The sequence below is a fragment of the Rattus norvegicus genome, chromosome 5 (assembly GCF_036323735.1).
Source record: "Rattus norvegicus strain BN/NHsdMcwi chromosome 5, GRCr8, whole genome shotgun sequence".
In the NCBI taxonomy this organism is placed as follows: domain Eukaryota; kingdom Metazoa; phylum Chordata; class Mammalia; order Rodentia; family Muridae; genus Rattus; species Rattus norvegicus.
Window position 1 is genome coordinate 128,909,595 of NC_086023.1, and position 22,775 is coordinate 128,932,369.

The 22,775-nt window shown below is 45.9% G+C and overlaps 1 protein-coding gene and 1 long non-coding RNA gene across 5 annotated transcripts in view; one reads left to right on the plus strand and one right to left on the minus strand.

Annotated features, from left to right (window-relative positions):
* The window catches only part of Rab3b (RAB3B, member RAS oncogene family), a 67,054-nt gene extending 50,561 nt beyond the window's left edge, over window positions 1-16,493 (plus strand). For 2 of the 4 annotated variants that reach the window (XM_006238531.5, XM_063288471.1), the window contains 3 exons: window positions 729-847; window positions 5,634-5,785; window positions 15,936-16,493. In XM_006238531.5, the coding sequence (XP_006238593.1) occupies window positions 729-847; window positions 5,634-5,785; window positions 15,936-16,123 (459 nt within the window). In that variant the 3' untranslated portion in view covers window positions 16,124-16,493. 4 annotated transcript variants of the gene reach the window in all.
* On the minus strand, window positions 2,299-3,482 carry LOC134486965 (uncharacterized). The gene is made up of 2 exons (XR_010066577.1): window positions 2,601-3,482; window positions 2,299-2,416 (listed from the first exon to the last, which is right to left on the minus strand). It is a non-coding gene; the product is annotated as an uncharacterized LOC134486965 (long non-coding RNA).
* Window positions 16,494-22,775: the final 6,282 nt, after the last annotated feature.

Here is a 22,775-nt window from a genome sequence, read left to right on the forward strand (position 1 = left end):
AAGAGGGGGGGAGAGGGAGCAGGAGAGGGAACATTCTCTCTCTCTCTCTCTCTCTCTCTCTCTCTCTCTCTCTCTCTCTCTCTCTCTCTCTCTCTGTGGTATATGTGTAGGGGGAAAGATCATGAGGCCCTACCCCTCCTCCCTGAGCATCTCTAAGGACTTGATGGGTCCTGAGGATGGGAGAGACATTTGCTTTAGTGGCATAGCCACTGATATAAAGAGCCCATACTTCTATAAACAATTACTCTTCCGGACTCTATAAGCAACCCTGATGGAACCCATTGCTCATCATAAACAAACAGACAAACAAATAAATGAGGAAGAGGAACTGGGTGGGAGGAGAAAGGGAAGCAAGAAGAGCAGGAGAAGAGGACAGGAAAGGGTAATGGGGATGCATATAATAAAAATACGTGTATCTTTGGAAACGCATGGTGCATCTGATTATTATATGCAGTCACCACATGTTAGTTAACATGACAGTATAGGGTTTTTAAGTATAATGGTCACCCACGTACATTTCTTCTGTAAGTTATTCTTGCCTCTTGCCCTTTCTCCATTGGGATAATTGTTTTCTTAGTAATTTCTGGGAGGTAATATCATGCTCTACTTAGACTCCACAATGCAATAAACATTACGAGTGCGCCTTAAATATCCAGTTAATTGCCTTGGGGACTTTTGAGGACGCAACAGACTTACTAGGATTCTGATTCTTCCCTTTCCTCACCCAGGACACGGCAGGGCAAGAGCGGTACCGGACCATCACCACAGCCTACTACCGCGGGGCCATGGGCTTCATTCTCATGTATGACATCACCAACGAGGAGTCCTTCAACGCTGTCCAGGACTGGTACATATCAAACTCATTCCTTTGCCAAACTGGTCATGAAAACCTAGCATGTGCTAAGCCTGTGCTATGTGTTAAGGAAACCTAGGTAAATCAGCCGTGGCTCCTGGTTTCAAGATGCTCTTGCATGAGAGGAGAAATCAAACCAGGAGGCAGGCCACGAAAATGCTAGGTGATGGGGGTTTGTCCTGCTTTGCTCTTTGTTGTTTCCATGAAACACTGACCAGAGGTCAGTGGGGGAGGGGAGGGTTTATTTCCTCTTACAACTCCCAGATCTCAATATATCACTGAGGAAAGCCAGGGCAGAAACCTGAGGCAGGCACCTGGAGGTAGGAACTGAAGCAGAGATTATAGAGGAATTCTGCTTCCTGGTTTGTCCCCTATGGCTGAGCAAGCTGGCTTCCTTAGCCAACCCAGGACCACTTGCTATGGGTAGCACCGCCCACAGTGGGCTGGGCCCTCCCACATCAACCATTAATCAAGAAAATCTCCCCAACAGACTTGCTTACAAGCCAATCTGATGGAGGCAATTCCTCGACTGAAGCTCTCTCTTCCCAGATGGCTCTAGTTTGTGTTAAGTTGATGAAAACTAGCCAGCCAGTAGTACGGTATTGATGAAGAGAGGCACGCGGGCCATGGGAACCCAGAGGGGGCTCTCTTTGGCTGCTGGAGTCAGGGAAGGCATCTTGGTGTTGAGGACATGTATGGTAAGTTCTGAGAAATAAACAGGAGTCAGCCTGAGGGGCAATGGGTAAGAATTTCCAGAAAAAAAAAAAAAAAGAAAGAAAAGAAAAGATGTGCAAGGGGAAGAAGGCAGGTGAGAGGAGAAGAGAATGTAGGTCATGGGAAGTTTTTGTGGGTGATATATAGGTGATGATATTTGAGTTGGAAATGAGCTAGTTGCCGAGTTTTTTTGTTTTTTGTTTTGTTTGTTTGTTTGTTTTGTTTTTCGGAGCTGGGGACCAAACCCAGGGCCTTGCGCTTGCTAGGCAAGCGCTCTACCACTGAGCTAAATCCCCAACCCCAGTTGCCAAGTTTTGTTTCAGGAGGATTCTTCTGGCTACAGTGGAGAATGGAGCTACATAGTATCTATCACTGAGCTGGGCTTGGAGTATATCTGTCCATGTTCAAAAGGGTTCTGTTTGCAAAGGAAATCATCACAGTGGTCCAGAGATACAACCTCAGAGCCACTGCGCCTTTCTTCTTGGGGTATCAAGCACAGGGAAAAGCAAGACATGAGAAGGAGGCCCCGATGCCCAGTATCCCTAGTCCGCAGAGGACAGGAGGAGGTGGGGTGTCTGTGCCATTACTGTGCTTTGACATCAGAGGAGCTGAGTGAGCCAGGTAGCCAGCAACAGTGCTGACCAGCACCAACCTTGCCTTCCTTTTGCCCACAACAACTCTATTAGTCCGTTTCCTATTACTAAAACAAAATTCGAGGTGGAGAGAGGCTTTATAATGTAAAGATATTTGCTTAGCTCACAGGTTTGCAGGCAGAAAGTCGAAACAACATGGCACTGAGTCTGGCAAGGGCCTCCTGGCTGTGTCGTTATCATGGTGGACGGCATCATCCTGAAAGAACAAGCAAGAAGGAAGATCACAGGGGAATACAGGAAGCTACCACAGGGAGCAGGGAGGGGGGCAGGGTCATTCTTTTATAACTCTCATAAGTACTAATTAGGGCTGCTCAAGAATCACACCCATTCCTTCAAAGTGTGGCCCCTTTGGGACCTGATTGCTTCCCACTGGGTCCTACCTCGTTTGATAGTTTTGTCTGGTTTTGAGACAGGCTATCACTGTGCATCACTGCATTGACATCTTCCTTCTCCATCTCTCCCTGTCCCTTCCTCCCACTGTGTCCTCTCTCTCTTTAGTCTTTCCAGTTATGATTTCTCTTCTGCCCATCTTCGTCCACCTTCTCTGTGTCACCACGCCTCCCGTGGAGTGACCACTCTGTCACCACACTGCTCCTTCCCTGTGGGCCATGACCCTTGTCCTTCTCCCTCGTTCGTCTCTGCTCATTCTGCCTTGGGAACACAGTGATTTTAACACCTGGTGATGGGTTTCTAAGAATAACCTGAGCTCGTTGCTAATCTGGGAGGTGAGAGAGGCTGGGGTGAGAGGAGTGGGGGAAGGAGAAAGGGAGAGCAAAAGACAGAGCCGGGGCTGGTTTCGGGTACTGCCTTTAGTCTGAAGACTGAGTGTCCATCTCTCCCAGGTACCTTTGAGTTTGCCTTCCAAGCAACTTGGTCTCAACCACCCAAGCCCCAGCACCGAGAGTGGCTCTTTGTGGCCTGCAGCACCTGCTGGCTAAGTGATTCTGTCTCTGAAGGGAACAATGAATTTTTCAACCAGTGAAGTCAGTGGTGGGGTTGGTTTGAGGAACAGAATCAGAACTAGGTCCATGCTGGCGGGAGGATCCGGCTGGACTAAGTATCAGTGTCAGGTAGCGACAGAGTCAGTCTATGCCTCAGGATTAGCCATTCATAGAGCAGTTATTCACCTGACATCCACTGCCACGCTCTCTGCTCTGTTTCCCACTGGAGGCTGGCATCCCAAAGATGAAGAGGCCTGTCCTTGCCCTCAGGGAAAGAATTTAGCCCAGTAGAAGAGATACCATGGTGGAGGTGCAGGGGACCAAAAGGGCTTGCCTAATGGGAGAGTTAGAGCATTAGGCCCATTCCCCACTCCCCTCCCCCCCAAATGTCTACTGTGCAGGATCCTATTTTATTCTTCTAAAAATTTTCTAATTATAGAAATTAGGCCTGTCCACTTTTTTAAAATGCCAAGAAAAACATTTGAAAAGTATTTTTTAAGGTCTTAGGATAGAACCAGACAGTGGTAGCTCACACCTCGAATCATAGCATTTGAGAGATTAAGGCAGCAGAATCTTCAAGAGTTGGGAGCCAGACTGGTCTACACGGTGAGATCCTGTCTCAACCAACAAACATCTCATTGGATGAAGAGCCCATATCTGAAGTCCTAGCACTGGGAAACCTGAAACAGGAAGATCACTGAATCTGAGGCCAATTTGTGCTGCATACTGAGGTCCAATCTAGCCTGCGCCACAGTGAGACTCTATCTCAAAGCCAAAAGTCTCAAAGACCATCTTTTAGCCATCCTATATGAATGGAACTACTTAGCACCTCCGACAGACAGACAGACAGACAGACAGACAGGGTGCTGAGGAGCAGAGGGAGGGAGCTGCTACAAGCTCAGGTCACAGTCTGATGACCCTCCTTCCACTCCTCCAAGGGCAAAGCTTCTTAGTGAGTTGCAATTCTATATGGGCTCACATGACTGAACACAGGGATCTTGAAAAAAAAAACAACCCTGCAAATAGCAAAAGACATCTGAACACACAATACCCAAAACTTAGTTCAAAGACGAACATATCATGAATCCAAGATGATTCTGACAGTGCATCACTCTGTTTCATTCAGTATGGCCTTGATCTGATCATACAGCACACAGGCTGTGCTCTGACACAGCAAAATCCTTCAGTACTTGAAAGTCAGAGACAGGGGGATCTCTGCAAGTTGAGGCTAGTCTGGTCTACTTAGTAAGTTCCAGGACAGCGAGGTCCTGGATGTAAAACACTACCACATCTTTTTTTATTGCTGTTTTTCAAAATTATATATTTGTAATTGGTGTGTTTGAATGTTTTAGCATTGCATGCAATGCCTGTGGAGGCCAGAAGAGGGTGTCAGATCCCGGGGAACTGGAGTTATGAACACTCTGTAGGCCCTGAGAACCAAACCTGGGTCTTCTCTAAGAGCAACCAGTGCTTGTAACTGCTGAGTTCTCTCTCTAGCCCCTGACTCAATTTTTTATTTTGTTTTGATTTATTTTTGAGTTTTTGAATTTTTGAGACAAGGTCTCTCATTGTAGCCCTGGGTGTCCTGGAACTCACACTGCAGAGCAGCCTGGACCCAAACTCAGAGAGATCTGCCTGCCGTTGCGTCCTGGGTGTTGGACTTAAAGTCATGAGCCACCACACACTGCTCAACTTTTTTTTTTTTTTTGTAATGTTAAAAACACTGTCTTGGGGGCTGGAGCGATGGCTCAGTGGTTAAGAACACTTGACTGCTCTTCCAGAGGTCCTGAGTTCAAATCCCAGCAACCCCATGGTGGCTCACAACCATCTGTAATAAGATCTGATGCCCTCTTCTGGTGTGTCTGAAGACAGCGACAGTGTACTTATATATAATAAATAAATACAATCTTTTAAAAACCAATCATCTTTCAGTACCAAATATTCAGTCAAGATTTGTTTGTGTAAAACTTTTAAAATGCAGACTAATCTATCCCGATATGCAATTTACTACATTCTCTAATAAATGGTAAAAGTATACATCTATACATGCCAAAGAACTGTTTTACAATAGATTTCCTTGTGATTTATTACCAGTAAACGTCTGATTTGTCTATCTATTTTAAATACCTACATATCTGAGATCACTTAAAATTCTCTCGGGTGAAAGGAGTCTTTTTTTTTTTTTTTTTTGGTTCTCTTTTTTTGGAGCTGGGGACCAAACCCAGGGCCTTGCGCTTCCTAGGTAAGCGCTCTACCACTGAGCTAAATCCCCAGCCCCGGGTGAAAGGAGTCTTAAACAGATACGTTTAGGTCCTGTCCAAGGGAATGTTAACAGGTCCAGTCTTCTGTGAGTGATGTGTAGATAATCAGAGGGGCTCTGATTCTAGGATGGTTGCAGCCATACCATGCCTGCTGGCTAGTGTCCCAGAACATCCTTCACCACGTGGTCACTCTATTTCTGTCTCTTCCTAGGGCTACTCAGATCAAGACCTACTCCTGGGACAACGCACAGGTCATTCTCGTGGGGAATAAATGTGATATGGAAGAGGAAAGGGTTATCCCGACTGAGAAGGGCCGGCTCCTAGCAGAGCAACTTGGTATGCACACGGCACATACGTACACATGTATGTATGTGCATGTACTTGTGTTTATGTGTGTCCGTGTCTGTGCATGTATCTGTGCGTGTACGAGTCCATGCACGAAGTGAACCACATAGGGACCGAGAGCGAGCTTTTATTTGTGACATTAAGGTAGATGGTGATTATAAATACTGTTGCCGTCTGGCTATGTTTATCGATTTTATTTAAGTCATATGCATATGGGCTTCGTGCTCATGAGTCTAGGGAATTCATCATTTATATTTTTCCTTATGGTGAATATATCACTAAAATTTAAATATGTGAGTGCCGTTTTTAAACCAGGTCTATCCACAAAGGAGTTGAGATGAGATAGCTCATTAAAAATAACCATAGTGTGGGAATAAAAAAAAATAAGTGAGAAAGTTTTAGTAAGGGTAGGAGGACAACAAGAGAAAACCAGAGTCAGATAGATATGTATATCACGAGTTCTTGGGCACCGGAATCAGCAAGAGGTAGGCCAAATATTGTCTTTGGGCTTCCTAGCAACCACTACAAAGAGCAAAGCGCAATCTGTAGTGTGGTTCAGCGTGTCCTTACTGTAAAAACAGGCCTATTATTCCAGGAAGCTCTGCTCTTCGTTGGCAGCTGTAGAACAGGCTCTGTGCAGAACATGGCCAGAAAATAGCATGCATTCTCTCAGAGACTGCCGAACACAATAGGCCTCTCCGTGCCATTTTTCCCATGTAAATGGATGCCTCTCACAAAAAACACAATTCACAACAAAAGTCAGCATATGAAAAGGCAAAACCATGCAGCTGGTTTGCAGCTCAGTGCTGCTAGGACTCTTCCCAAGGGGCAGGCATTTTGACCCCTGTGTTCCCTTGAGGCCCAGATGACCAGGCATGTCTCGGTACAGAAAGTTTACAGTCTTCTCTAGAGACTAGATGGGCCTTTGGGTGGTTTTCCTATAAATTTCTCACTCTAAGTGTTGTTGTTGTTGTTGTTGAGGAATAGAGTTTAAAGTTAGGCTCTGACAGTTTTAGAGCATAGATGTTGGGGTTTGTAGCTGGGTAAACTCTGTGATACGCAAGTGGGACTTGTGTGTTGTATTTGTATTGTGCATGCGTGTGTGCTATGTGTGCTTCTGTGTGTGCTTGTGCATATATGTGCATTCATGTGTGCGGGTGTAAAATAGTCTGAACCAGAGAAGAGTAAACCCTAAGTGCTCAGTAGGAGCATTGGCTCATCTGGGGTCTTGTTGTCCCTCTAGCAAAGAAGATCTCCTGTGCAGAAAGTTTAACTTTGTTCACAGAACAATTAGGTGTTGAAGCCCACGCTTGGGCGCCTTCTGGTCATCCCTTTGTGCTTCTGAACTACAGCCCCTTACGAGCTGATAAGAGTGAGAATAAGGAGGCATGAAGATAGCCTTGGTGAATTACACAGAGCAAGGTAACCCTTCTCTATGCTACACAAGCCCAAGTCTGCCCCACTGTTTACCTGAGGATGTCTGTTTACCTATTCGTCTCTTTTCCTGGTCCTTGAGGACAGGAAATGGGTATGGTTTGTTTCTTACTGAGGATCTAGCTTAGGGTAAATATTCCTATAATCCATTTATTCATCAAAAAGTATGTATTGAGAGTCAGTGAGATGCACAGCAGGTAAAGGCTCTGCCATCAACCCTGACGACTGGAGTGGAGGCCTCCAGCAAACACATACCACACACACACACACATACACACACACTCACACACATACATACATACACACACATACACACACACTCACACACACACACCACACACCATACCACACATACACCATACCACACACACACACACACACACACACACCACACCACACACACATACCACACACACACACACCACACACCACACCACACACACACATACCACACACACACACACCACACACCACACCACACACACATACCACACACACACATACCACACACACACTCAAACCCTCCACACACACACCACACACACACCATATACACACATACCACACATACACCACACACACACACACCACACATACACCACACACACATACACACACAACACACAACACACATACACACACACCATACACACACACACAACACACATCATACACACACACAACACACACATCACACATACACAATACTACACACACATCACACATACACACATACTACACACACATCACACATACACACACCACACACACATATACCACACATACACACCACACACACACACCACACACATCACACATACACACACACCACACACATCACACACACACACCACACACACATATACCACACACACACACCACACACACACCACACACACACACCACACACACCACACACACACATACCACACCACACACACACACACACACACACATACCACACCACACACACACACACACACACACACACACACACCACAAATATTTTTAAAAGAATAATATATGTTGAGCATGTACTCTGAGCCATGTTCTGCCCTGGCACTGAGGCTATAATTCATGGGAGCACATGTGATTTCTACTGTCAGAGAACTAACAAGGACAGAAGTAGTAAGCAAATAATTATACAGATAAATAAAAATTTCATGTGTGCATGAATTGGACAATATATGAATTGTGCCCCAATGGAGCTATTATATATGATTAATTTTGATTAATAATCTGATTGTAACAACAAATAAAATTAATTTTATTTTAAAAATAGAACTTTTAGAATAGCTTTTGAAATTAATTTTTTTACTATAATTACATCTTCCCTTTTCCTTACCTTCTCCTAGCTCTTCTCATGTACCCTCCTGCTCTCTCTGAAATGCATATATATGTAAATATATCCTCAAACATATAAATACGAGCTGCTGTCCATATACTGTGACTTGTAGGTGTGTCTTTAGGGGTGGTCACTTGATATTAAATAACTGATTGCTGTGCTCGTCTCTGGCGAAGACTATTTCCCCTTCCCTTAGTTGCCTGTAGATCTTGGTCTAGAGTTGAGGCCCTTTGAACTTATTAAATCAAAGGAAAGTTTTCTAAGACACTCGAAACAAAGCCTGGCGAATTCCCTGGGATCTTAAACCCAGTCTCTCTATAGCTATCCCCAAAGAGAAATGTCAGAATGGCTCAGGATGGGGCAGGCATCGTTTGTTAGTTGTCTAAATAGTCTACTTTGGAAGAGGACACTTAAGTAGAGAGGTCTGGATCCTTATCAAGCAGGTCGCTGCTTTCCTGACCCTGAGGCATGGACCATCCTTGGGGCTCATTGTAGAGCAGTTGACTGACATCCTTTGCCCAGCTATATTCTCTCTCTCTCTCTCTCTCTCTCTCTCTCTCTCTCTCTCTCTCTCTCTCTCTCGGGAGCTCACCTAGTTTAAGGATTAAATGCTAAGCTTTGGTATACACCCAAGGGGAGAAGTGTCTTTTGTAGGAGTTGAGGGTCTATGAATCTGGGGCTTCTCTGGTCTGAGTCTCCACATGGCATCTGGCTGTAAGAGGATGCTTGGGAGGATGCCTGAGGGTGTGTGGCATCCTGAGTCTGGTCCAGAGCTGGACTTCCCAGATTGTAATTCAGTGGTCTGCTGGCCAGTAGTAGCACTGCCCTCTGTCCTGTGGGGCTTCTTTTCTCCTATCTCAGCCCACTCAGCCAAGACTAAGGTCAGCAACCAAGGTGTTTGTGGCCTCTGTACTCTCCAAGCTCCTAGGACTTGGATGAGGTTTCAGAAACACCAAAGAAAGCAGATCTTTAGGAGTACAGAGAATTCTTCCCCTACCCAGGAAGTATAACATCATAGGGTGTTTGACTCCGTGTGCCCCTCAGAAGAGGGCTTCTCGGTTCCTTTCTTGTTCCTGGTTTAGGATGATGTTTGACAGAACTAAGGGAGGTAGATATGCCTACAGAGGAGTGAGAGTTTTGTGTCGGGCTGTGCTTGCTTGCTTGTTTTTGTTTTAAGACAGGGTCTCCTAAGTCCCAAGGTCTTGAACTTGCTAAAGAGCCAGGGATCCTACCTCTACTCTCCAAGTGCTAGGACTACAGGCATGCGCCACGCTTCCCGGTTTTATTCAGTGCTGGGACTGATCCAGGAGCTCAAGCATGCTAGACATGCACATTACCAACCTAGGCTCCATCTCCAGCCCCAGGACAATAAAACCTTCCTAAGCCACATCGGCAATGGTGACAGGTGCGGTATTCAAATTTAGCCTTTGGCTCAAACTCTCATTTAACTTTTCCAGTGACTTTTAATAAGTGGTTACATCATGATTAAAGACCCTATCATATACCCCTTTACTATCTGGGGAGAAGGACAGAGGAGAAATGGGCAGAGCCAGGTCAGATCTTCCCAGGGAATGTATCTTCTGCTCTATAGGCATCCCCGGCTGAGACCTATGACACAAAGGTACCACTCACACACAGAGACATCACCCTCTTGCGGTCATTGCCTTCTCCCAGAGGTGAAAGTTCAGATCGTTCTGCCTGGTTCTAGTTTGGGAAGCAGTGGTCAAAGCAGGGAAATTTTGTAGTTCTTGATTTTAGTCTTGATGTTTTCAACCATGGTGCTGACTCTTAAAGACTGCCCTGGAGCAGCGCTCATTTAGTGTGACCCTTAGCAAAGACTGGGACCCAAACTCATAATGCTCTTATCACACTCTACCACAGTGTCTCCCCAAAGCCTGCCATAATGTCTCTTCATGTTTGCACCATTGGTTGGAGCACTCATGAGATTTCTTTAGTTCGTGGTTATGCACAACTTGAGTCAGCTTTCGGGAGAAAGGTCCATTTCTCAATGACTTTTCAAGTCAGCTGTTGGTTGTTACTGTGTTCCTCCTGGAATCTTCTGGGACCCAGTCCAAGATGGGTAAAAAAGCTTCTTAAAGTGTCCGTCAGGGGGTTGGGGATTTAGCTCAGTGGTAGAGCGCTTGCCTAGGAAGCGCAAGGCCCTGGGTTCGGTCCCCAGCTCTGAAAAAAAAGAACCAAAAAAAAAAAAAAAGTGTCCGTCAGGACTTGGATCATGTGACTTCTACCCATTTCCATCTGATGAAGCAAGTCACATGATCAAGCCCAGTGTTGGAGAAACTGGAGGTATACTCCTCCCACAACGAGACACTGCAAGCCAGTTGGCAATGGACAGAGATGGAAAATTGCTTGTAGAAATGGCTGTAGAATTCTCTCCTACAACTTCTGATGCTCTTGCCCATAAGTGCTTGATGGGTCCTGAGCACAGAATCAAATGGGCTTCCTGCTCTAAGATGACCCAAGAAACAAAACCATAGAAAGGAAATGTCAGCATCTTTGACAAGTTTAACTTCCCTGCGTCCCCCTCTGGGGAGGGAGGACTAATGTGTTTCCTCTGAATGTGGTGTCTGGTTGAGCCCAGCTACAGGGCAGAAGTTTGGGCATCTCACCCTTTCTTTTAGCAGGCTACATCAGCAGGGTCTGCGCCTCCTGATTTTTGCTCCTACGGCCTCAATTCATTTGCTTCTAGTAATTTTATAACTATTCTCAACTATTGATGTGTGCTCTATGTTACCTCCCTTCTGCTATTCTCAATTCCGTCACCATCCTCACAGCCAACAGCTTCCTATTTGACTGTGAAGAACCATTCCCATGTTCTTGGTTGGAAATTTAACTGAAAGAATTCTGCCGAGTGTCATGGGATTGCAGGGGAGAGGAACGTTGTATGTTCTGAGCAGTGAAATAGGATAGGGAAGAGAGAGAGAAGACTGTGTGGGTTCAGAAATTCTTCAGAATAATGAAGATGATCAGGAGTGGGAGCGAGAGATGCATCGGGAGCAGAGGCCCGGATGGGAGAGCATTGATGTCTCAGCGGCATGGTAAGAGGAAGAAGAGGAAGCTAAAGCAGCAAAAGGATCCATGCCGTTCCGGGTTGCTGTGGTTGCTTGGATGTTCACCTTGGCTGAAAGACTTGTCCTCTGGTGGTAGTGTTGGGAAATGGCAGAACTGTTATGAAGTACACATGTGGGAAGAATTGGGCCATTGGGTTAGGGTTGTGCTCTAAAACAGTGGTAACTTTTTATTTTAGATAGCCAGTCTGGCCACAAATTTGCTCTTTGCTATGTAGCCAAGGCTGGCCCTGAACTCCTGGTCTTCCTCCCTCCATCTCTTAAGTGCTGGGAATTACAGGTGTTGACCACTATGCTTGTATTGAAAAGGTTGATATAAAAGTAGTAAACCTGTTCCTTCCCAGTTCTCTACTTCCTGATCTGCAGAGGCTATGAAATAATGCAGTTAAAGCTAAAGGGCGGCCATTACCACAGAGCCTAGAGTGTGCTCTTCAAACTTCAAATCTTTTGAATCAGGAACCCACACAAATCGTTTTCTTCACAAGTAGTTTGAATCAGGTGTTAACACAGTGATAAAAAGTAAAAAAAAAAAAAAAATACAGCCTTGGGTGTTAAGCCTGTGAGGCTGATATGAAATTGCTTAGACCTCTTTTAGTTCCAGTGACACAAATCCAAGACAAAACAGTTCAAGTTTCATGTAAGAGTGTAGCTGAAATAAAAGAAGAGAAGATTAACAGACCAGGGGATACAGCTCAGTGATACAGTGCCTGTCTAGCGTGAGGCCTCAAGTTCAGTTTTCAATACCACGAAATCAAAACAAAACAGGCAAATATGCGTCTAACTTTAGTGTCTAGTGCTTGCTATCCCAGAGCTTGGGAGACTGCACCAAGAGGATTGCAAGTTGGGGGCTAGCCTGAGCTACGTTAATAAGCCATGGTGTTGGGTAATTGTTCCTATGACAAGTCAAAATACCTGAGAAAGAGAATGAGCCTAGGATAGGAAGGAAATCAGGAAGTCTCTCAGCAAACTGAAGAAGCAAGAGTATATGAGATGAAGGTTGTAAATGATGGGGATGCAGAGGGACAGCTGGGGTGGAGAAGAGAGTTGAACATAATGGTTGTGAAGAAACATTCAGGAGCAGGGTTGTGATATGATGTGAGTTTAGCTGGTTGCGAATTTCCAAATAGAATCTGAGGTCAAGATTAGAAGCAGGTGTGGGTTCGGTCTGTGGATCTCTGATGCTGGCTTTGGCAATCTGGATAAACCTATCATTTTGGAAATGGGGAACATTTCAGACTAAGTTGAGAACTGGACTTCATTTAAGACAGCAGAAATTCCATTGTTCTGAAGCCAATTAGAGGGAGGAAAGGACCAGGGTTGACCAGTCTGCTTAATTGGTTGTCACCTTTGCCACACTAGACTCTCAGCTCCTGAAACACTTTATTAATGAACCGGAGGAAAAGGTTACTACCTGGACTTACTGATCAAGAGCCTTCCAGGATTCTGACAGTAATTGAGAGTGCACTGGGAGTTGTTCTGAGCTGACTAGGCACATGAGGTGGTAACTTGAAGTAGAATTCACAGACTTTGGGTACTTTTGAGATAACAGTAAAGACACTGTTAGGCATGACATACCAGGTCTGGTCTCTTGTTCACCATGTTCTACCATGATGGATAAAAAGCTGTCAAGCACCTTTTCGAATACAGAAAGGGTTCTCAGCTCCCTTTCCTGTGTTCCCATGGATTTGTCCTGTCTGCTGTTTCAGACATGCATGTGTACACTCACGGTCCTATGTCTTTGTCGAGCTGACAGCAGCATTGACATCACTGTCTCCAAGGAGTCTAGCTTGGGCCTCAGCCTTGGGTAGGTTCTTCCCTTGTGGCCTCGGCATGCTTTGGCTTCCCACTCTTCCAACACCTACCACCACGAGATCACTATATCCATCTTCTACACAGGATGGGAGCTTGTCAAGTGTAGGACTGTATGTGCCTCACTGCAGTGCTCCTGGGGGACAGCACAGGTCTGTCTGCCTGTGCCATTGCACGCTTGCTGGGCAGAAGTATCATGAGCCCTGCTGGGTGCATCTCACCCTTCACACCTCCAAGGATCCATCCTACCTCTTTCATTCAGCCATCATTCAGGCTGGAGCTCCAACAAATGGCCCAGCCCCTTCTCCATCTCTTCCAGTTAGATGGATTTCCAGCACATATGGTAGCAGGCATTATGGTGGAGGGAAATGGGAGGCCTTTGTCAAAGTCCTGCAGAACGAAAAGTTGGATATATTTTGTTCAGTTCCAACATTAATAGCTTGCTTTACCACTATTTCCCTTACTATGTCTTCCCTCTCCTGCATCCCCCTTTGACCTCTGGTTTCAGAGGTCAAAATTTTGACTAGGAATGTTAATAGCGTGTTTTTCACTGTTCCAAGCGAGGGTAAATCCAGGAGGCATGAGATAGATCCCTGGCTTCTCTCCCACTTCTGAGTCTTGGTTTCCCTTCCCTTAAAGCAGAAGTGATAACCTACTTCCCTCAGAGGGTTGTTTTAGGACTCTGTTTACGAACTGTTAAGAACTGTGCAGATATGCAATGATTGAAACTCTTACTGGTGAGCTCTAAAACTAGGTGTGCTCTCCCCAAGTCCCCAGTACTTAGCAAAAGACTTGGCAAGATGTCAGTGGTCAATAAAAATTTGCTGTGTTGGTTGACCCCAGAGGCTGAAGAGGAAGAGGGGTTCCCCAACAGTTGGGAGACAGTGGAAGGGCTGAAAGTGTGTGGGGACATAGGGGAAGGTGAGTTACGATGCCATTCATCCACGTTGCAGTCACTTCACATGCCTTGAGCACGTCCATACTGCCATGTGAGGCAGAAGACAGAAGCAATTAGGCTACTTGCCCGCGCTGATAGAAATACACTGAAATGTAGGCTGGCTTCCAGGCCTCTTCCCACTGCCCACCTGCAGAATGTGGCACATCCCCAGTCAGCGTTAATTCCTCAGAACGGATTTGTGTGGCCTAGCTTTGACCATGTCTTCTTCATCCACCCTGATGGTGAAAACTCATTTCCTCCTTTACCTGTTAGCCCCTTTCCTAGGCAAGCCAGTCAAAGGACCAAGGAATCTATTCGTGTGATATTCATTAAGGAAGAACGGTATGCTGAAGGGTCTCTGAAGCGGCTGGGTTCCTGAGGCCAGGGGGATAATGAGCCAGCAGCTGTGTCTTTCTTCATCACATGTCTGCAATTAGCAAGAGCTTCTTTGGCTTGCCTTTCTCGGGTCAGGAAATAGGCCACAGGAGAGGCTTTCAGCTGCAGGGGGTTGGCAGAAGGAGTTGGAGCCTTCAAGCTGTGAGGCCAGGGGAAAGGAGCCTCGTTTGTGCCTGGGGTTCACGCTTTGCTGTAGCTGGCAGAGTAGGAAGGAGGAGCTTTGTACAACAATTTACCTATTGTCTCACTTCATCCTCAAACTGTTCTCTGTGGGAGACTGTTGCTATCCCCCCATCCCCGCCCCCGCCGACAAACAAGAAGTCTGAGAATCAGAGAGGCTAAGTGATTCAGACAAGTATGGTGGCTTGCCCAGATTCAGACTCCACGGCCAGCAGATAGAAAAGCAAGCAGATTTGTAAAGAAAGAAAATGAAAGCTCTGTATAGTGAGTGACACAGGCCTGTGATCACCGCGTACTTGGAAGACGGGGGAAGAGGATCATGAGTTCCAGGCTAGCCTGAGCTATACTGAGACCCTGTCTTAAAAACAAAACAAAACCAAGAAGAGGGGAAAAAAAACCTTCAAGCACAATGGCACACCAGCTTACTCCCCGAGCCACAATGCCAGCACTGGAGATTTGAAGAGTATGTGACTGACTGCCACTCCTTCCCTACCTTCTGTCCCCCGGCCGCCACCTGAACAGAAAGTGAGGTAATGGATTAGCTAAGCGTTTTGGAACATGTGAAGTTCTCTGATTCCATCCACATGTCACTCAGGCAGCACCTGAGGTCCCCCATGTTCCTCCTCAGACACCGGGCTGTGTCCCTCACAGGTCACACTGAAGTAATTCTATAAGGCAGAGAGAAGAGCATTCCCACTTATAAACTAGCAAGTTAATTTGTAAGCAGAACAAAACGATTTGCCCAGAATTGAATAATCACTGGCAGAGTTGAAATCTACCTGGTTTTAAAACGTGTGTGGGCAACCCTTGACCTGTCCTCTGTGTCTCTGTGAGGCACAGCCCTCTGTGCATGGAATTAGACCTCCCTGCTTCATGTCTGAGCTCTGGCTTTATTGATCGCAAGGACTCGGCTGGGGACACAAAACGGTTCCAGCAGAAGAGATGGGGAAGTCTGTATTTATCATCATCTTTTCTCCCTAGGGTTTGACTTCTTTGAAGCCAGTGCCAAGGAGAACATCAGTGTGAGGCAGGCCTTCGAGCGTCTGGTGGACGCCATCTGCGATAAGATGTCTGACTCAATGGACACAGACCCCTCCGTGCTGGGCGCCTCCAAGACCACACGGCTCTCGGACACCCCGCCGCTGCTCCAGCAGAACTGCTCTTGCTAGGCAAGGCCCGCCCTGCTGTTCCCCCCATGTCATGCCCACTTCTCCTCTGCTTCTCTCTGTTACTGTCCGCTCCCCGAACCCCAAGCCAGCTGAGTTCTTTGCCAGCCCCTGTGGTTCTCTGCAGACGGCCCCAGCTACAGATACTAACTGCAGGTTACTGTGTGGGTGAAGACTCCTCTTACAACAGAAAACTCCCTCTTAGGAAGGAGGTTCAACATAGAGACTTGGAAAGAACCTTTTCTGCCCTTAAAATAAAATTCCCTTCATTTACCAAGATACAACTCCCACACGCACTCCTTAGGGGTTGACCAGTGTGTAAAGTGAGGCCCACCTGCACAGCTGATACTATTAAAGAAAATGTCTCAAAGCATAACCTGCTTGTTTCCTCTCAGGCTCCCTGTGGGGTTTCTCTCAACCCAAGCGCAGCTTTGGTTTGCAAAGCCCGGAGCCTGTTACCACGGATGCCCACAGGGCCTGGGTAGTTGCTGTGGTGACAGGACAGTGCTAATCTCTGGAGAGCTCAGATTCTAGTGATGCAGAAGGAGCAGAGGCTGAGTCAGAAACACACTTAAAAGAAAAGGATTATCTTCTGCAAAATGTCAAAGGCTCCTGCCATTTAAAAGACCAGGACCAGAAGGGGGAAAGGCAACACAGACAGGCCCAGGTCTCACCTTTCTAGTCTGTTCTTTGTCTCACAGTGTAGCCTTAGGCCAGCCTCAAATGTGCTATTTAATTTAGGCTGAATTTGAAGCTAATCTCCTGCCTCAGTTTCCCCAGTGCTGGGAATACAGGTGTGTACCATCACACCCGGGTTCTCCAGCTGGTTCTTGACTGTCATAAAATTTGACACTGATTCTTGGGCTCCTGGAATCTGCAGTTTGAAGCTGATGAGTTCATTCCCCAATCTATCTAGTCTAACCCTACCCAGACTTTCCAGTTCTGACAGGTGGCTGTCAGTCCTCTCCACCAAATTTCTGCTGTGACCTGCGTGACTTGCCTACAGTGACTGGCAATGAAGAACCCACAGACACAAGTACAAAAAAGTTGGAGTACGGTAGGCGTGGGCTCTGATGGAGACTATCACCAGCAACCTGAAAATGCAGTTCTGAACAAGGAGGTGGGTTTATTGTACTCAGCCAAATGAGGAGAGAGGTTAGCTGATCTCATTAGAAGGGTCTCTGTAGGGAAGCAGGCTTAGCAGCTATGAGCACACTCTTGTCAACTTCCTTAGTGGACCAGGGAAAGGCTTTGTTATTCCATGGGCCCCAAAGCATTGTGGTCTTTGAGATGGTTGGGTTAGTTCAACAGTTTACATTCACTCTGGACTTCATTAGCTCCCCACAAACTCTTTTAAAGCACACCTTCCATCAGATGGGAGTGGCGGCTCGGGCCTGTAACCCCAGCATATTGAAGGTTGAAGCAGAGGATTGACTGTTCCAGAGCAGCCTGGGCTGCAGATCCCTGTCCAATTTTTATTTAAAAAGCAACCATGTCTCCAGGGCGGGTGCCAGAGCTGTTCATAGCCAAGACCTCTCTTTGCTTCAAACTGAAAATGGACGTGTGGAAATCCCCCATCTTCCCACCCCATTTGAACTAGATCTGCTGCCAGCAGTCTTTCCATCCCTACTCAGGGTCTCCTTGATTTAAGAACAAGAACCATGGCCTACTCTTTCCCAGGGTCAGACCTCCCGGTGAATCCATTTGCCACTCTGCAGAGTGTCTTCCCCCAACTTGCTCATTTCTTCTAACCTGCCAGGTACTCCTCAGCAGCCCAACTGGAAGAGGGGGATCAGGAAGAACTAATCTAAGGGGACATAGTCCTGGGGAGGCGGGGAACGAGGAAAATTGTATTCCCAGGTGTGACACCTCTCTCCTCTTATCCTGGAACTAGCATCTATCAGAGAGATAGATAACTTCTAGTAAATGCCCCTTCATCAAAAAACCTGAGTGGGGAGAGAAAAATTAATCTGAGGCCAGCGTTGGTTAGCTTTTGGTTCTAGCTGCTATGGACACTGGAACATATCTGTATTTTAGTGGGAATACTGACATGGAACCATCTCTGAAGGTCTCTGTTCCTGACCATAGCTTGAGTCCACAGCCTCCTGTGCTAATGTGTTACCTCAGTAGTCAGTGTGTGTTTGAAGGGGGGTGTCCCTCAGCTTTCTTTGATTCAAATGCAGCTCTTTGTACTGGAAAGGCACACCAGCTGACAGCAGGTCCAGTGACCCAATGAAAGGGCCAAATAGAATGAGTTCCATGGACGTGTTGCATTCTTTGATAAACTGTAGAAGAGAGAGTTTAGGTTTGAGATTTAGGACGTCTGCCATTTAACCAGGGTTTTTGTTAGACATTACACTTAGACATTGTTCCCAGCAATTTCCACGTATTAACTCATTTATCTCCCTAACATTTTTTGTGAGGGAGACACTTTAGTCAACCTCACTTGAAGATGTGGAAACAAGGCTCTCTGGTTTGCATAAGGTCACATAATGAGCAAACGGTGGCTTGGGGGCTCAAACGTGGGGAGTGCATCCCTACGTCTGTGCTTTGACCAACATTCTGCACAGCAGTTCTTTTCGATGAACGTGATCCCGACGCTTGGAATCCTGCCAAGGTTGTCAGGACCAAGTCCACCTGAGAAAAGATGTGTGTCTGTATTGTGTTTACAAATTGCTCAGCTACTCGGACTAATCTGAGGTGATGGATATCCAGTGTACAGCAGAGTTAGTTTCTGAGGCAACCAGATCCCATGGGCTTAAGCAAGAAATGCCCATCATCCTTACAGCCATGCGCTGACTTTCAATCAGTGCCTGAACACGTGTCTGGCTCCTAGGCAGTGATCTGAACAGTCTCCATGTTCCAACATGTAACTTGATTGGCATCTTTGACTAAGGGAAAAAACAATCAAATAAATAAATAAACAACAACAACAAAAACAAAACCACTACGGTCCCTTCTCAAGGCTCCCCATATGCCTTATACATTATAAGGCTGCAGAGGGTGTCATGGAAGCTGTTTTCTCTGTGTAATATTCATACCAGAGTCTTCATAATGCCTGAGCGTTTTTAGCGCCTTCAACGGTATTATGTACCCATGAAAAGGCTGAATCTTCTGCTTCAGAAATTACTCAGGAGCCAGTTCAAGGGAGCGGCCAGTTCAAGGGAGCGAGCACCTTTTCACACCCAACAGAGAGTCAAGCGTTTTTTTGCACAAGCTCTTCTACAGGCGACAGACAAACAGGCCTGCTTTCGAGATGCTAATTCCCTAGCCCTGCTCCATGACCTCATTTCTGTTTCATGGAAGGCAGCCACTTCCTGCTGATTGTAGCACAGCGTTCATCAATCACGGTAATAGCACAATTAGCCACCGAGGTAGGAGCTGCATAAAATGTGTTAGTGGTAACTTGTCCCAGATTTTATCTTCCTAAACAAACTAAAGGAAAGAAGGGTTTTGTTTTTTTTTAAGACATCATTGTCCTTTAAGGAGGTGAAAATGGGCCAGAAGTACATAGAATGTCTTTTAAATGCATATGTGTCTGCAAACACAAAGGGATTCATGACTTCTAATTGTTTCATTAGAGTGTAGCATTGTTCATTTGTCCTAGCAGCAGTGAGATACGGTGCACCTTGTAGAGTCAGATCCACCAAATATTAGATACGGAAAGTAGCTCAGAGGGGATCTTGTCCAGTCTCCTATTTCACAGACGAGAAGATTAAGTTTCCTCTAAACACCCCGAGTAATGGAGCCACAGCCAGGTCTTGGATCAGCTTAAAGAAGAAATTCACCTCTTTCAAGTACCTACTAAGGGCCTTGTAATGTTAAACACTGGACAGCTGTCACAGATAAAAACCAGTGGCATCTGCTCATCCGGTAGTTATATGGTGACACTTGGAAGATCTTATCTTGGGACATCATTGTGTCCATTTGTCAGGAAAGGAAATGGACGACGTACCCAAGGCAGCCCCTGGAACCATTTGAATCTGACTACCTCTGTCTGAGTCATACCCTTCACAATTGTCTTCCTCACACTACCCCACATGAAGAACAGAAGGGGCAGGGGTACCAACTAGCTCCCAAGGTCTTTTGGTTGAACCCTTGTGCCCCAATTCCATTGTGAATTTAGCTTTAAAGCATGGGAAAAAATAAGCATCCCGCAGGCCTGACTCTCCCACCACTCCTATTGCCTGCCCCTGTTCTTCCTGGGTACTAGGCTTCTTCCCTGGGTACTAGGCTTCTTCCCTGGGTACTAGGCTTCCCGGGTACCTAAGAAATGCTTGTTTGACTTTGCCAAAGGTTTGGAAGAGAGACAAGGAAGTACAGCAAGTTAATGTCCTGGTTGGTACCTATCAATTCCAGATGCCTCATCCCAAGCCTAAACCCGACTTCCTGCCACAGCTGAAGGGTCAAGGAACATCCTGTGGTTTGTTAGTGTAGACAAAAGACTGGGCCATGACAGAGATGCTGCTAAGTTGGTTTTTTTTTTTTTAAAGACTTAAATCTATTACATGAAGTACTCATTAAGCAACTCAATGTTTAATATGTCCCTGGCAAATTAGATACAGTCCTTGCCTTCGTAAAGTATGTAGCTCCCTGGTTAGTCTAGCTACTGTCAAACTCAAATATAATTATAGGGCTGTAGATCGGTGGGTAGAGTGCTTGCCTCGCATGCATGGAACATGTGATCCCTAGCACGGTATAAACTGAGCATGATGGCACATGACTATAATCTTAGCACTAGGAGGAGAAAGCAGGAGGATTAGAAGGTCAAGCTCATTCTTGGCTACAAAGGCAATGGAAGACCATTCTAAGCTATATTAGATCTTGTCTCAGTGAAAAACCATGTATGTATGTATGCATGTGTGTGAGTGTGTATGTATGTATAGAGGGAGGGAAGGAGGTGTTCAAAATTATTAAGTACTGTGAAGGAAAGGCACGTGATGCTATGGGAACAGGCGATGAGGAAACCTGAATCACCTTTGCAAAGCTGTTTCAGGAAAGATTCTCCAAATTTCTCCACTACCCATGGAGGGCTGCTTTTACACTCCTCAATTCAGTTTTAATCTTTTAGTTATAGCTTTGGTAGATGATCGAATACAAACCTTTTAAACATTGAGAGGGATGAGTACCCAACATGACTGAGAGTTCATTGTTCAGTTGTTGTTTGTTCATTTTTGAGAAACATAACCAATCACTTCAAAACTGACTGACATCTAGGAATAGTGGCTTACACCTATAATCTCAGCAAGTGCGAGGCTGAGGCAGGAGGATTGCTACGTAGTGAGTTCTAGGCCAGTTTGAGTTATAGAATGAGACTCTGTCTCAAACAGAAACAACAAAACAAAATCTTAATGGCTTTGGCTGATGCAAGCTCAGTGAAATAGTTAATAGAGTGATATCAAGGTCCTGTGTTTGATCCGCCCGCCAACACACACACACCACACACCCACACCCACACACACTCACATACACACATATACACACACATATACACACACACACACTCACACACATATATACACACACATACACACACATATACACACACACACACTTCATGGCTTAAGAGAACAAACATTTTAATGTCTGTGACAAACTGTGTTAGCTAAAGCTGGGTGTTTTATGATTTATTTTGGGTTGGGGGTCTAGGGTCCCAGTTTAAATGATTATGGCAGTCAGGTAAGGTCTCTCTCCAGGTAGTCTCATCTTCTACAAATCAATCCAGACTTGCCCATCGGTGGGCAGACGCTTTCTGGGTAGCAAGAGATTATATTCTAATGCAGAAATGCCTCTCAAGCCTCTGTCTGCATGCACTGGCTGGTTAATGCCACCACACGGCTAAGCTCTGTCTTAAGAGGTAGAGACAGAGATGTCATCTCCCAATGCAGCCTGCGGGTCATGACCCCTTTGGGGGGAGGGTCAAACCACTCTTTCCTGGAGGTCACATAGAAAATATTTACATTATAACTCTTAAGAGTAGCAAAATTACAGTTATGAAGTAGCAACAAAAATAATTTGATAGTTGGGGGTCAGCACAACATGAGGGACTGTATTAAAGGGTCAAAGCATGAGGAAGGCTGAGAACCCCCTTTGGGAGAAGCTATAAAATAATGCCAGAAAATTTTCAATGTAATACATGGACTTTTTCTAAGTTATCCAGGACTAAGCCTGGAGAATACCCTGGGATCTTAAATTCAGTCTCTCTATAGCTATCCCCAAAGAGAAATGTCAGAATGGCTCAGGATGGGGCAGGCATCGTTTGTTAGTTGTCCAAATAGTCTACTTTGGAAGAGGACACTTAAGTAGAGGGGTCTTGATCCTTATCAAGCAGGTCGCTGCTTTCCTGTCCCTGAGGCATGGACCATCTGTAGGGCTCACTATAGCAGAGTTGGCATTCCTAATGAGAAACCTGGACAACATTTAATGGGGCTGGCTTGCAGCTCCAGAGGTCCAGTCCATTATCAAGGCAAAACGCATGGCAGTGTCCAGGCAGGCATGGCGCTGGAGAAGGAGCTGAGACTTGTACTTCTTGCTCCGAAGGGAACCAGGAGAAGACTGTCTTCCAGGTAGCTAGGAGGAAGGTCTAAAGGCCCACCCCCACACTTCCTCCAACAAGGCCACACCTATTCCAACAAGGCCTCCTAATAGTGCCACT